Source organism: Trichomycterus rosablanca, chromosome 4 (genome assembly GCF_030014385.1).
Source record: "Trichomycterus rosablanca isolate fTriRos1 chromosome 4, fTriRos1.hap1, whole genome shotgun sequence".
NCBI classification, from domain to species: domain Eukaryota; kingdom Metazoa; phylum Chordata; class Actinopteri; order Siluriformes; family Trichomycteridae; genus Trichomycterus; species Trichomycterus rosablanca.
The window spans coordinates 3,598,870-3,613,878 of NC_085991.1; the positions used below are offsets into that span (position 1 = coordinate 3,598,870).

At 46.1% G+C, this 15,009-nt stretch overlaps 1 protein-coding gene across 1 annotated transcript in view; it reads left to right on the forward strand.

The window, feature by feature from the left end:
- xpr1b (xenotropic and polytropic retrovirus receptor 1b) overlaps positions 1-15,009 on the forward strand; it is a 38,865-nt gene extending 23,856 nt beyond the window's left edge. The window contains exons 4-15 of the mRNA XM_062993813.1: positions 1,093-1,313; positions 2,789-2,938; positions 3,044-3,127; positions 3,627-3,708; positions 4,338-4,543; positions 5,489-5,668; positions 6,742-6,901; positions 7,002-7,196; positions 9,217-9,383; positions 9,806-9,948; positions 11,210-11,431; positions 12,522-15,009. Coding sequence (XP_062849883.1) covers positions 1,093-1,313; positions 2,789-2,938; positions 3,044-3,127; positions 3,627-3,708; positions 4,338-4,543; positions 5,489-5,668; positions 6,742-6,901; positions 7,002-7,196; positions 9,217-9,383; positions 9,806-9,948; positions 11,210-11,431; positions 12,522-12,576 — 1,865 coding nt within the window. The 3' untranslated portion in view covers positions 12,577-15,009. The remainder of the gene's footprint in view (positions 1-1,092; positions 1,314-2,788; positions 2,939-3,043; positions 3,128-3,626; positions 3,709-4,337; positions 4,544-5,488; positions 5,669-6,741; positions 6,902-7,001; positions 7,197-9,216; positions 9,384-9,805; positions 9,949-11,209; positions 11,432-12,521) is intronic.

Here is a 15,009-nt window from a genome sequence, read left to right on the forward strand (position 1 = left end):
AGACCACAGGGCATTCCAGTAATCCATGTTCTTGGACTGCTTGTCTTCAGCAAACTGTTTGCAGGCTTTCTTGTGCGTCAGCTTCCTTCTGGGATGACGACCATGCAGACCGAGTTGATGCAGTGTGCGGCGTATGGTCTGAGCACTGACAGGCTGACGTCCCACGTCTTCAACCTCTGCAGCAATGCTGGCAGCACTCATGTGTCTATTTTTTAAAGCCAACCTCTGGATATGACGCCGAACACGTGGACTCAACTTCTTTGGTCGACCCTGGCGAAGCCTGTTCCGAGTGGAACCTGTCCTGGAAAACCGCTGTATGACCTTGGCCACCATGCTGTAGCTCAGTTTCAGGGTGTTAGCAATCTTCTTATAGCCCAGGCTATCTTTGTGGAGAGCAACAATTCTATTTCTCACATCCTCAGAGAGTTCTTTGCCATGAGGTGCCATGTTGAATATCCAGTGGCCAGTATGAGAGAATTGTACCCAAAACACCAAATTTAACAGCCCTGCTCCCCATTTACACCTGGGACCTTGACACATGACACCAGTGAGGGACAACGACACATTTGGGCACAATTTGGACATGTTCACTGTGGGGTGTACTCACTTATGTTGCCAGCTATTTAGACATTAATGGCTGTGTGTTGAGTTATTTTCAGAAGACAGTAAATCTACACTGCTATACAAGCTGTACACTGACTACTCTAAGTTATATCCAAGTTTCATGTGTATAGTGTTGTCCCATGAAAAGATATAATGAAATATTTGCAGAAATGTGAGGGGTGTACTCATTTTTGTGATACACTGTATGTCTGTGGGAATTTGTGCCCATTCAGTCAGAAAAGCTTTTGAAAGAAAGCCTCAGTTGATGTTCCGGTTCATTCCAAAGCTGTTCGGTGGGGTGGAGGTCAGGGCTCTGTGCAGGTTCTTTAAACACAGTTTAAGCGCAGTCATGCTGGAACAGGAAAGGGCCTTCCCTAAACTGTTGCTGCACCGTCTGACGCATATCATCTCCTTTATATGATTGATTTATAAACACCTGATAGCAATTGTTGTGTTTGCCGAGCATGTCTTTTGTTCTTCACCATGCAGAAAAGCTGGCGGAGGCTCAGCGGCGGTTCGCCACGCTACAGAACGAGTTGCAGTCGTCTCTGGACGCGCAGCGGGAGAGCAGCCGAGCTCCGGGTCTGCGCGCCCGCCGCCGCGTCTTCCACCTGTCCCAGCAGGAGCGCCACAAACACCGCAACATCAAGGACCTGCAGCTGGCCTTCAGCGAGTTCTACCTCAGCCTCATCCTGCTGCAGAACTATCAGGTCAGTTCACGGCTCTCATCTCATTTTTCACCGCGCATTCAAATCCGGAAACATCAGGACCACCCACCTAATACGCCGTCAGACCGGCTCTGACCCGCCGATCTGAAGGAGTTCTTTGGTATCTGGTACCAGGACGTTACCAGCAGGTCCTTCAACTTTCTTACCTGCATCCTGGACATTCTGGTTGACTGTCCCAGAGTTTTTAAACCAAAGGGTCGCAAAGAAAATTAATAATAATGAAATGAACTTGTACACGAACGCCCCCTTGTGGAGGCTTTATGTTACATCTTGCAGAGCACAGTAGGATCAGATTGTGCAGAGCAGAACAGAGAAAGTAAGATGCATTGTTTGTGTTGCCTGGGTCGCATAAAAAAATCATTGACGAAATGTTGAAAGGTAGCTTGGAACCCTTTCCTGTTTCTGTTCCTGTACCACTGTGCCACACAGCAAGATCCGTAAGGACCATAACCTGATGCCAACACTCATGTTCTGGCCTTTTCGGTCAAACATCAGTACCTGACAAATTACTCTTCAGTCTAATTGGTCACAAATATTTGAATACTACACATACTTGAATCTTGTATTAATGTCCATGGTTTGAAACGGATGTTCTCCCCGTGTCCGTGTGGGTTTCCTCCGGGTGCTCCGGTTTCCTCCCACACTCCAAAAACATGCCACCAGGCTAATTGGAAACACTGAATTGTCCTATAGATGCCTAGCCGCTAGATGCACAAACCAGTGCATTGTAGTGCCGGTCCCAAGCCCGGATAAATTAGGGAGGGTCGTGTCAGGAAGGGCATCCGGCATAAAAACTGTGTCAAATCCCGCCGGCGACCCCTAACGGGAAGAAGCCGGAAATGCCGACCCCGTAACCGAAAAACGGGACAAAGGCTGAGGAACAAGAAGTCCATGGTTTGAAACAGGACGTCCAACAAGCTCATGGTCAGGCGTCCATGTCCACCACGTTTGGCCACTGTTCCTTGTACTTGTGTAAATAGTCCAAGGGGTCATGGTGTGTTTTGGACCAGGACCACTAAAAACGAACCCAAAGTCGTCTGTTTATCAGAATGAGCTTAGTGAATAGGGGTGGAAAAACAAACTCTTCACAATAGAGGTGGGAAGCACAGCTGTAGTGAGTTTTTAGCTCCTGTTTGTTAAGCTCTTTGATGGATTGGTTTGTGTTGGACTAAAATTGCTTCTTTTCATGCTGTTTTCCTAAGATATAGCCATTTCCTCTGTACTTTAGTCAAGTTCAAGCTAGCATTAGAGCTGAGAGCTGTCTGTATACAGGTGGGAAAACGACTGGACGTTCTGGGAACCAGTGCAGCTACGCTTGTTTGCTACTCGTGCTAACCAGTAACAGAAGTACATACAAAACTCCCTGTTCACGCTCCTATGACGGCCGGTCGACGCTGATTGGTTCTCTGCTTCTTGTCCGTGTCAGTGACCGGATCTTTTCTCTTCCTCTCTTTCAGAACCTGAACTTCACCGGTTTCAGGAAGATCCTCAAGAAGCACGACAAGATCTTCGAGACGGCGCGAGGGGCGGACTGGCGAGTCGCCCACGTGGAAGTGGCTCCGTTCTACACCTGCAAAAAGATCACGCAGCTCATTTCCGAGACCGAGGTACCCGCCACCTGACGTTCAGCGGTCATGTCGTTCATCACGGGTTCGTTAAGTTGCTTCCTGGAAGCTTTGTTATGGTATAAAGATGTTCTTCTTTTCCTCCAGACTTTGGTTACCACCGAGTTGGAGGGTGGCGACAGACAGAAGGCCATGAAGAGGCTTCGAGTGCCTCCCTTAGGTGCAGCTCAGGTAAGATGTCCAAACTGTTCTGTTAGTCCAGCACCTGAAATCTTGCTTATGTGGCTATAACAGCATTTACTGTTCTGGGATTCTGGGAAGGCGTTCCTCAAGATTTTGGAGTGTGTCTGTGGCAAATTTGAGGCCTGACTCACAGTCGGCATTTAAATTCCTCCCCACGTTACGTATCTGGCATTGTGCAGAGCCACACAGGAATGGGATTAAACAGAAAAAGGGGCCTTCCCCAGACTGTTAAAGGGGTGTGGCTAAAACAACTAAACTACAACTAAACTGTCAGGGGTGTCTACATACTTTTGGTGCTCCTGGGCGTCCACACGCCTTCACAGACATCATTAGATGTGCCTGGTGGGATGCCGAAGCTCTGCGATTGGTTGGCACACGGTCCAGGGTACTCCTGCCCAGTAAATCTGGACCCACTGTGACCCTGACCAGGAGAAAGCACTCTATGTAAATGAAATAACACTTTGTACTGTTTCTTCTTTCCTTCCAGCCCGCGCCAGCGTGGACCACGTTCAGAGTCGGACTGTACTGTGGAGTCTTCATGGTGTTACTGTTCACCATCAGCATCGGAGGTACTCGAGCATTTTATTAGGAACACCTGTCTGCTGTGTATAGACACCTACCATACAGATTATCTGTGTGGGTATTCAATTACTGACTGTAGCCCATCTGTCAAATCAAATGGGAGCCAGATTATGTTTGGTTGAGCATCCTAAGTAGCGTGTGTTGTTCTTTTATTAGAGTAGCAGGTGCAGCTGTGTTGTTGGGATGTTTTTAATGACCACATACCCTCTTCGTGTTGGTTGTAGGTGGACATGAGACTTGAGCTGTTCTATTTTCATCATGTACAATGTGTGTTTATTGCCGGCCTTTTATTTTTGGACGGGGTGCTATTCTGCCCCCGGCACTGACACTGAAGTTTAAAAACCCCAACAACACTGCTGCACCTGATGCTATTACCCTGCTGATGTCATTGCAGTGCTGAGAATGATCCAGCACCCAAACAACATCTGGTCGGTGAGGGACTGTTCGGTTAAGAAATTTGGCTTAGGGTGGAGACAAAGTGTACAGAGCAACTTTAGAATTACAGTCAGTGTTTGTATATCCAGTGTTACTCTAAAAGCAAACAGTTTTCCAGATTTTGTCCGTTAAATGGAGGTTCCTCTGTATTCGACCTGTTATTTTATGTGCGTGTCTCCAGGCATAGTGGGAACAAAAGGCAAACCGACGAACGGGACGGTGGACGTGTGGCCGCTGGTGCGACTCTACCGCGGCGGCTTCCTTCTCATCGAGTTCCTCTTTCTGCTGGGCATCAACACGTACGGCTGGAGGCAGGCGGGGGTCAATCACGTCCTCATCTTCGAACTCAACCCCAGGAACAACCTCTCGCACCAGCACCTGTTCGAGGTTCGAGTTCACTTCCGCTGTCTCTGGACGATGGAACAGTGGTCTCTTTGCCGGGCTCAGTCGCCTGATGCTGAGAAAGGGGGAGGGGGGATGTACTGGTGATCCGATGCAACACAAAACCCATTAAAGAACAATGAATCTGCCATGAATCAGTTCACACTGTTTACAGTCAAGCAAGCTTTATGACCGTCAGCTCTGAGCCTGAATCATTTTAAAGCTTGCTTGACAGTGGACAGTGCCACTTATTACTTTTACATTGACAGCATTTTGCTGGCATTTTATCCAAAGCAATTCAGGATTAAGGGCCTTGCTCAGGGGCCCAACATTGGGCAACTTGGCAGTGGTGGGGCTTGAACCCCTCACCTTTCGATTATTAGTCCAGTACCTTAGCCATTCATTTTCCACATTTAGCAGACGCTTTTATCCAAAGCGACTTACAATTATGACGGAGTATAATTTGAGCAACTGAAGGTTTGGGGCCTTGCTCAGGGGCCCAACATTGGCGACTTAGCAGTGGCGGGGGCTTGATCCACCAACCTTCTGATTACTAGTCCAGTACCTAAAGCGCTGAGCAGTTATGCCATTCATTTTCCATTTACTTTAGCCGCATTTAGCAGATGCTTTTATCCAAAGCGACTTACAATTATGACAGGATTGAGGGTTAGGGGCCTTGCTCAGGGGCCAACAGTGGCTGTGGTGGGGCTTGAACTTCTGACCTTCTGATCTAGTTCAGTACTATAACCACTGGTTTTTGTACTACAGATTTTCTCATGGAATAAAAAGATCACTATGGTGTTCGTTCCAACCTTGGCGAGAGACCACTGTTCCATGTCCTTCGTGCATCAAAGTGCTTTACTTACCTTGTGTGCTTTTTGACAACACGTATAACAGTGTATTACTGCTTTCTAACACGCCGTCTGTGTGTTTTCGGGCTCGTTTTTGCAGATCGCCGGGTTTCTGGGCGTTCTGTGGTGTGTCAGTATCCTGACGTGTCTTTATTCCGACTGGTTACACATCCCCGTCCATGCCAGCCCTCTCGCGCTCTACGGCTTCTTCCTGCTGTTCCTCATCAACCCGTTTAAAACCTGCTACTACAAATCACGCTTCTGGCTTCTCAAACTGCTGGTAAGAAGACAGACACGGGTCGAGAACTCAAAATAGCATCTAAGAGACTTAGACTTAGACCAGGGCAGGGTCAGTGGGTCCACAAGGGCTGGTTTAGGTGTCAGAAACTGTTCTGGGAATTTTTTTTTAAACACATAAAAAGCCGTCGAGTTTCAAGGTACCACTGTAATTAGACTGATCAGCCATAACATTAAAACCACCTCCTTGTTTCTACACTCACTGTCCATTCTATCAGCTCCACTTACCATATAGGAGCACTTTGTAGTTCTACAATTACTGACTGTAGTCCATCTGTTTCTCTGCATGCTTTTTTAACCTGCTTTCACCCTGTTCTTCAATGGTCAGGACCACCACAGAGCAGGTATTATTTGGGTGTTGGATTCTCAGCACTGCAGTGACACTGACATGGTGGTGGTGTGTTAGTGTGTGTTGTGCTGGTATGAGTGGATCAGACACAGCAGCGCTGCTGGAGTTTTTAAATACCGTGTCCACTCACCGTCCACTCTATTAGACACTCCTACCTAGTCGGTCCACCTTGTAGATGTAAAGTCAGAGACGATCGCTCATCTATTGCTGCTGTTTGAGTCGGTCATCTTCTAGACCTTCCATCAGTGGTCACAGGACGCTATGCACGGGGCGCTGTTGGCTGGATATCTTTGGTTGGTGGACTATTCTCAGTCCAGCAGTGACCGTGAGGTGTTTAAAAACTCCAGCAGCGCTGCTGTGTCTGATCCACTCATACCAGCACAACACACACTAACACACCACCACCATGTCAGTGTCACTGCAGTGCTGAGAATGATCCACCACCTAAATAATACCTGCTCTGTGGTGGTCCTGTGGGGGTCCTGACCATTAAAGAACAGCATGAAAGGGGGCTAACAAAGCATGTAGAGAAACAGATGGACTACAGTCAGTAATTGTAGAACTACAAAGTGCTTCTATATGGTAAGTGGAGCTGGTAACAAGGAGGTGGTTTTAATGTTATGGCTGATCAGTGTAGTGCAGCTGATGAAGGTTGTCACATTCTTTGCCGGTGTACATGATAAATTTGGCCTCCTCTGGTTCCTTAGTTCCGAGTGGTCACTGCTCCATTTCACCGAGTGGGCTTCGCTGACTTCTGGCTGGCCGATCAGCTCAACTCGCTGGGCGTGGTCCTCATGGATCTGGAGTACCTGATCTGCTTTTACAGCATCGAACTGGACTGGACCAGCGAGAATTCCAGCGTTGTCGGTAAGGCCGTGGTATTTCTGACGGAGGGTACGAGTACGAGTGCGGTTCCGAAATCCTTAAACGGTTCTGACTTTGCTTCATGTATTTTCTGATCCGTTAGGTGGGGGCATGTGTAACACGTACTCTTACGGAGTCCGCGCCGTTATCCAGTGTCTGCCAGCCTGGTTCCGGTTCGTCCAGTGTCTGAGGCGGTACAGGGACACCAAGCGTGCCTTCCCTCACTTGGTCAACGCTGGGAAATACTCCACCACCTTCTTCGTGGTGATCTTCACAGCGCTCTACAAAACCCACAAAGGTACGAGTTCCATTATTTCAGTTGTGTTCGGCTAATTGGTTGGTTTTTGGTTTGTTAAGGAAAGGCATCTCTATTAGTTCTCAAAATGTGGTGCAAGTGACCTTGATTTTTTGAAGCATGTGAGGTATTCATATTTTTATCTTAATAAAATTAGTAGAGATGTACCGATCGGGGTTTTTGGCACCGATTCCGATCTCCGATCTCCTTTCAGGGATATCGGCCGATTCCGATTAGGGAATAAACTTAAAAAGAGCCTCACAGTGAAGATAAACCGGAGCAGCGCGCGCGCGTGTGTGTGTAGGGACAGTGATGGCTCAGTGGTTAAGGTACTGGACTAGTAAACAGAAGGTTGCCGGTTCAAGCCCCGCCACCACCAAGTTGCCACTGTTGGGTCCCTGAGCAAGGCCCTTAACCCTCAGTTGCTCATTGTGTTCCGCTCATTGTGTAAATCGCTTTGGATAAAAGCGTCTGCTAAATGCTGTAAATGTAAATGTGTGTGTTTGTGCCTTTAGAAGAGACGCTTTGTTCACAGTATCGCTATAAGTGATTCATTGATTCATGAGTCGATTCGTTTTATGTGAAGCGTAAGTTTCTCTTCTCAGTTATCTCTCCGTGTTTTCTGTTATTAATTAAATGTCGTGGTTTTAAATAAACACCAGCTACTACAGAACATTCTGTGTGACTCTCTTACATTAAAAAGCTTCATTAAACTGCTGTTACCACAGATCTGTAACCGACTCAGACTCGTTCTGTCTAAGGAGCTAAAAGTTTTCTGATGATCTGATGATGAAGTTCAGCAGATGATCCTGAACTAACGAATTTGGTAATGAATAAACTTTTGCCTCTGATTGGCTCTGTAACGTTTTCTGTTCTCATCTACATCACAAGCAAGAACCGCTTACGATTTACCAAAGTGAACCAGGAGTTTATATAACGTGCTGATAGAATCGACTCAGATGTGACCGGGTTGAATTATCTTTTTAAAGTAAATATTACAATCAGCAAAATTACATCGTATGTATGATGCACAACGTTAATGATGTTATTTTAGGTCATGAAGAGCTTTCACTGTGGTTTCTGTACGATGGTTGACGAATTTTGATGCGATGGTTGGCGCTTCGTAGCTCAAAGTCTGGATCAATCCACTGAGCTGTTAAGCTTAACATGATCTTTTATATATCACACCATCGGATCGGCTACTTTTAGGAGATATCGGCCGATCGCCGATAGCATATTTTGATAAAAAATCGGCCGATACCGATTCATAGCCGATCGATCGTTCCATCTCTAAAAATTAGTAATCCGCGTCTCAAGTTTGAGTCACTTGTGGAGACAAAGGTCTGGTCGGAGGCTAAGTAAATCACAAAGTCGGATGGCGAATCTGTCCTTTCAACAGCGACTGGCACAAATGGTGGAAGAATACCGGAGAGTATAGCGTGGTGCTCCATAAACGTTCTCTGACGTTCTGTATTAATCTGCAGAAGCCAGTATAAACAATAACAGAATGTTAGCAGAACATGTCCTATTATTGTGGACTTGAGAGGGTGGCACGGTGGGTAGCACGGTCCGGGTCCTTTCTGTGTGTAGTTTGCATGTTCTCCTCATGTCTGCGTGGGTTTCCTCCGAGAGCTCCGGTTTCCTACCACAGTCCAAAGACATGCAATGAGGTGAATTGGAGATACAAAACTCGACTTATGTTTAATGCGGAAGTTTAAATATTAGCCGTGCTGTTGACCTGGCCAGGCACCCACACAAGCACAAAGGTGGAATGGATTCTTTATTGCTGCTGCTGCTGCAGTTGCGACCTCTGCTGGCTGGTTGAGGTGCCTGCATGATTCACGGATTGTAGTGCAAGTGGAGTCTGGAGGAAGGAGGAGGAGTCTGGAAATTGGACATGATTGTTATGAAATTTGGGATAAGGGGGGTCTATTGATTGACTTTCTGATCAATAGTCCAGAACCTTAAATAGGTCAGTTCATATCTTTTATTTATTTATTTGCTCATATTGATGCGTTTTTAGCGGACAGCCACCCGGACAGGGAGATTTTCCTCTACCTGCTGATTGCCTGCTCCATCATTAACTCCTGCTACACGCTCATCTGGGACCTGAAGATGGACTGGGGGCTGTTCGACCGCAACGCCGGAGAAAACGCGCTTCTCAGAGAGGAGATCGTCTACCCACAGAAAGTAAGAGACCGCTCACTGTTGTTTGTGGACGTCTCCTGATCACACCCCTTGTTCTCGGAGCTATTTCAAAGAAATGACATGCTTCTAAACAGTTTGGGCAAGGCCCTTTACCTTTACTGTTTTGTACCAGCATCACGGTCAATAAAGACGTAATTCGACAAGACGGTGTGAAGAAACTCCTATTAAACATCGTTGGGATGAATAAGAATGTCAACTGTACGACTGGCCTTCTTGTCCATCCTCTACAAGTGCTCTTTTTACTAAATGGGTGTGAATTTACACTAAAACCTCCAAGAACATTCGAGGACATTGAATTAAATGTCCAACGAGCTATTAAACTGGTGTCCACATACTTTTGGCTAAACTGCGTATGTAAAGGTGCTATAACGTTGATCTTTGTGTTGGATCTTCTCCTCTTACAGGCGTATTATTATTGTGCCATATTAGAAGACGTGATCCTGCGCTTTGCCTGGACCATTCCTCTTTCTATCGGGGTGCTGAAGGTCTCGGGCGGACCCACTCTTGACATCATAGCCACTGTTCTCCCACCGCTGGAGGTCTTCAGGTGATAAAACAATGTCTAAATCTTTTGGAAACAGCCTAAATCCTTTACATGAATGTTTCAGAAATAGGCTTACTGTTTGATCCAGTTCTTTTTGTGTAACTCCAATGCAAATCTGAAATTTACTTCAACTGTAGTGTCTAAATTATGACCAATTGACTACTGACTGTAGTCCGTCTGTTGCTTTGTACCAATTACTGACTGTAGTCCGTCTGTTGCTTTGTACCAATTACTGACTGTAGTCCGTCTGCTGCTTTGTACCAATTACTGACTGTAGTCCGTCTGCTGCTTTGTACCAATTACTGACTGTAGTCCGTCTGTTGCTTTGTACCAATTACTGACTGTAGTCCGTCTGTTGCTTTGTACCAATTACTGACTGTAGTCCGTCTGTTGCTTTGTACCAATTACTGACTGTAGTCCGTCTGTTGCTTTGTACCAATTACTGACTGTAGTCCGTCTGCTGCTTTGTACCAATTACTGACTGTAGTCCGTCTGTTGCTTTGTACCAATTACTGACTGTAGTCCGTCTGTTGCTTTGTACCAATTACTGACTGTAGTCCGTCTGCTGCTTTGTACCAATTACTGACTGTAGTCCGTCTGCTGCTTTGTACCAATTACTGACTGTAGTCCGTCTGCTGCTTTGTACCAATTACTGACTGTAGTCCGTCTGCTGCTTTGTACCAATTACTGACTGTAGTCCTCCTGTTGCTTTGTACCAATTACTGACTGTAGTCAGTCTGCTGCTTTGTACCAATTACTGACTGTAGTCCGTCTGCTGCTTTGTACCAATTACTGACTGTAGTCCGTCTGCTGCTTTGTACCAATTACTGACTGTAATCCAGCTGTTGTTTGGATCAATTACCGACTGTAGTCCGCCTGTTGCTTTGTACCAATACCGACTGTAGTCCGCCTGTTGCTTTGTACCAATTACTGACTGTAATCCATCTGTTGTTTGGACCAATTACCGACTGTAGTCTGCCTCTTGCTTTGTACCAATACCGACTGTAGTCCTCCTAATGCTTTGTACTAATTACTGACTGTAGTCCACCTGTTGTTTTGTACACGTTGTCACCCTAAACCCCCCACTTTCCCCTGCACCCCAAATTGAAAGGGACCACTACAGATATAGGTTGCCGGGTCTACAGTCAGTAATTGCATACCATACCTCTGTATGTCTGGTGAGTGGGGCGTGGCCATGACGCGCCTCTGTGTAGCAGGAGTAGCAGTGCTGGTATTAAACCTCCTTGTGCTCTGTCCTCGTCAGGCGCTTCGTGTGGAACTTCTTCCGTCTGGAGAACGAGCACCTGAACAACTGCGGTGAGTTCAGAGCGGTGCGCGACATCTCGGTGGCTCCACTCAACGCGGACGACCAGACCCTGCTGGAGCAGATGATGGACCAGGAGGACGGGGTCAGGAACCGTCAGGGCAAGAAGAACTGGAAGAGGAGCTACAGCATGTCACTGAGACGACCTCGCCTGGCCTCCCAGTACGTCCACCATCATGTCGACCATTACATATCGAAATGTTGGATGTCGGTGGCAACAGTTTAGGGAAGGGCTTTTCCTTCTCTAGCTTTACATAGCGAGCTCTATGAAAAAAGACTTGGTTCTACGAGCTTGGTGTGGTCAGTAGCTTGCAGAAAGCCCTGATCTCAACCCCAGCTTCAAGCCAGGTCATCAGTGCTTGACCTTACAAATGCACTTTTGACTAAGTGTCCACTATTTTATAGCCAATTCCATATTAATGCCTATAGTTTTTTATCCAGATGTCCAACAAACTCAGATGTCCACATACTTTTGGTCATATCAATGGGCTGCATTTGGCTGAAAGTCCACTGTTTACACACACTTTCTATTTGTGAATCATTCAGTCACGAAAAAAGAGGTTGCAAAAATAATGAAACCATAGAATTGCCGTGACTATATGGCCAAAACTACGTGGACACCTGAACAAGAGCTTGTTGGACATCCCATTCCTAAACGATGAGCATTATTATGGTTGCACCACCACTTAGTGGTCCTAAAAGCCTGATGATTTGGAGTGTGTCTGTAGGAGTTTGTGCCTGAGCATTAGTGAGCCCAGACACTGATTTGCATTCAGTTAGCATTCCAATTCATCCCAAAGGTGTTCAGGCCACACTACATTAGTTTTATGTAGTTTACTCTCAGCAAAACAGTGAGTGGTGTCCACATACTTTTGGCATGTGACGTCTCTAACAACGACTTTCCACATTCCAAAGCGGTACGGTTGATTGTCTTTGCTTTGGTCACCAAGCTCGTACCTTGCCCAAGATTTTGCCATGGCATCCCCCAAGGCTCCACCCTAGGTCCGGTTAAAATTAAGTTACATTCCAAGAGTGACAGAAAAAAGAGAAATTTACACTCTAGAGATCGACCCTGTCATAATGGCTGTAATTAGGTTTGCTGGCATGGTTTGGGTCCACTGGTACCCTTGGAGGGAGGGGTCACTGCAAATCAACTAAAAGTTTTTTGGACTGCTTAAAACAATACATGTTTGTGCATTTATCAGCTGAACGAGTCATGTGACGTCTCTAACAACGACTCTTTTCTCCTCAGATCCAAAATGCGCGACACCAAGGTCCTGATCGAGGACACGGACGACGACACCTGACCTCCGCTTCCCTGTCAGGGCTCCTTAAACCCTTGAAACGGACCGGAGTCTCTTCAGGGGCCTTTAACTTTCCACGGCTGTTCGAGTAGTCCATCACAAAGCTGCCTATCCACACACACACACACGGTCTCAGAGACGAAGCAATCACATTATCCTCACTAGCACAGGAACAGCCACCGACGTTTTCTTAGTTTTATCGTTACTGCCTTGAATATTGACGTGGAAAAATCATCAAACTGTGTAAACTGCTTGTATGTATGTTGACGTACCGCAGGGATCTGAGCGTGATAATCAACCATCAGTGACTCCGGAGTCCGGATACAGACGTTATGTTATATAAGGACGACTCGCCAACAAGACCATGGACCATGTCCGATGAAGACCACGCCTCTGTATGTTTTTATGAAGCCTGTAGTGTTCATGTAGCAGTCCGTGTACATGTCCTAGCAATCATTCGATGATGTATTTGTTCTTTTTTTTTTTTTTTACTTTTTAAGAATGTACATGATATTGTTATTTATGTGAAGGAAAGCTGCCTTGATCGATTAACTGAAAATATTGTTTGAAGGTGCCGAAGGTGTGTGAACGTCTGCCCCAAGTATGGAATGGAGCTTCATTTGTATGTAGACATAGTTCCAAACCCTCAGGTTGCTTTGATAGGATGACGGCCAGAAACACCACTAAAAAACGGTGAACTAACTAGCTACGGATGGGTAACCGAAAAAGCAGGAGTGTAAATAAAGAAAAAGAACTGTCAGGGAAAGAGTCTCTACACCAAGAGAACAGTACAGGCTTGAACAATCGACCCCCTATAGTAAGAGCATGCTTCTGTGTACAAATATCCGTCACATTACATATTTGATTTGGGCGCCAAGTGTGTACCTTGCCCAACACTTTTAATAGTAGATTTTGCCATGGTGTCCCCCAAGGATCCATCCTAGGTCCGGTTAAAATGAAGTTACATTCCAAGAGTAACTAAAAATTAATATATTTACACTCCAGAGATCGACCCTGTGATAACAGCTGTATTTGGGTCTGCTCTGGGAAGGGGGGGGGGCAAGTTTGCTGGCATGGTTTGGGTCCACTTGTCCCCTTGGAGGGAAGGGTCACTGCAAATCAATTCAAATTCAGAAAGCTTTTTGGACTGCTTAAAATAATAGAACATTTCTGTTCTGATGGAAGACGTGTCCCCCCCATTCACAGGCCCCAAGGGGACGTGGAATTGTTGTCGATCATAGGCTATGACCTTTTTTGGACCTGTGTGTTAGACAGCGCTCTCCACCACCATTGTCCGTACACTAATCAAGGAAAGATCATTCAGAAGAATGGTGTTCCATCTTTCTGAGACACTTCCAGAGACTTGTGGGATTGATGCTGAGGCACTTTAAAGCATATTGGTGGCTTGTGGTCATCCGTTTTGTAGCTAGCTAGTTCACTGTGGCGAACGCCTACTTGTTTTCTTGTTATTTGTGTGTTTAAAGCATGATGCCAATGCAATTTGAACCAGTGCTGCTTCGTTAGAACCTGCCGGAGATCCTTCTGGCAGAGTTTAGCTTGATGGCTCCTTATGGAGCACGCCAAATGGAACATTCCTGAACAGCTTTGTAGGGGTTTTCGTAGGGGGGAGGGGAGCAAAGGCCTGTCAGCAGGTCAATGTCAGGTAGAGATCTGCAATATAAGCTGTCTTGAAAGCGCCTTTCTTCTTCACTTGTCTCATACTTAGCATTCCCTAGCATCTTGTATCCATTAATAAAATGTACAGTCAATATAAGCATATTTATTTGTATAAATATCCAGCACATTCCACTGTAGTGCGGTCGGGTTCTGTGTACGTTTCCTTTCTAGAGGTCTTCCAGAGTCAGCAGATGCCACCTAGGGGTAGGCAAACACCTTATTTATGACCACTTTAAGCCAGACATGGAGCATGGACTCGTGGGCGCCTCGGAAACCGACTCCAGCACCTGGAACTCAAGATTTGGCAGTGGCGTCCCACAAGGCTCAATCCTAGGTCCGATCAAAATGGACGGTTACATTGCCAGGAGCACCGGAAGGAAACAGAAATCCCACTGCTGGGTGGAATTCTGGGTATTTCCATCGTGGTTCAGAGGAGCTGGGCTACTCCCGCCCTGTAGGAACTTTAGATTCACTTCAGTGCGTCTGCAATAATGGGAAGGCTCCTCTTCAGACATCATGTCCTGTACTACTGTCCCAAGTTAAAGCTTGGACCAAAAATGCTTTCTTTGTATCGTGTAATTTTGTTTCACAGTTATTTGGACAGAGAAATGAACTTACGCCGTTCGTTTTGTTCGACGTTGTGCGTGTCGTGTTTTTCTGCTCTGCTTTTTTTTAACGCTTTGAGTTTGAATGGAGTCTGCATACTGTTAAAACCATCCCATTTGTGACCGGCGCTAACCAAATAAAAAATAAAACATT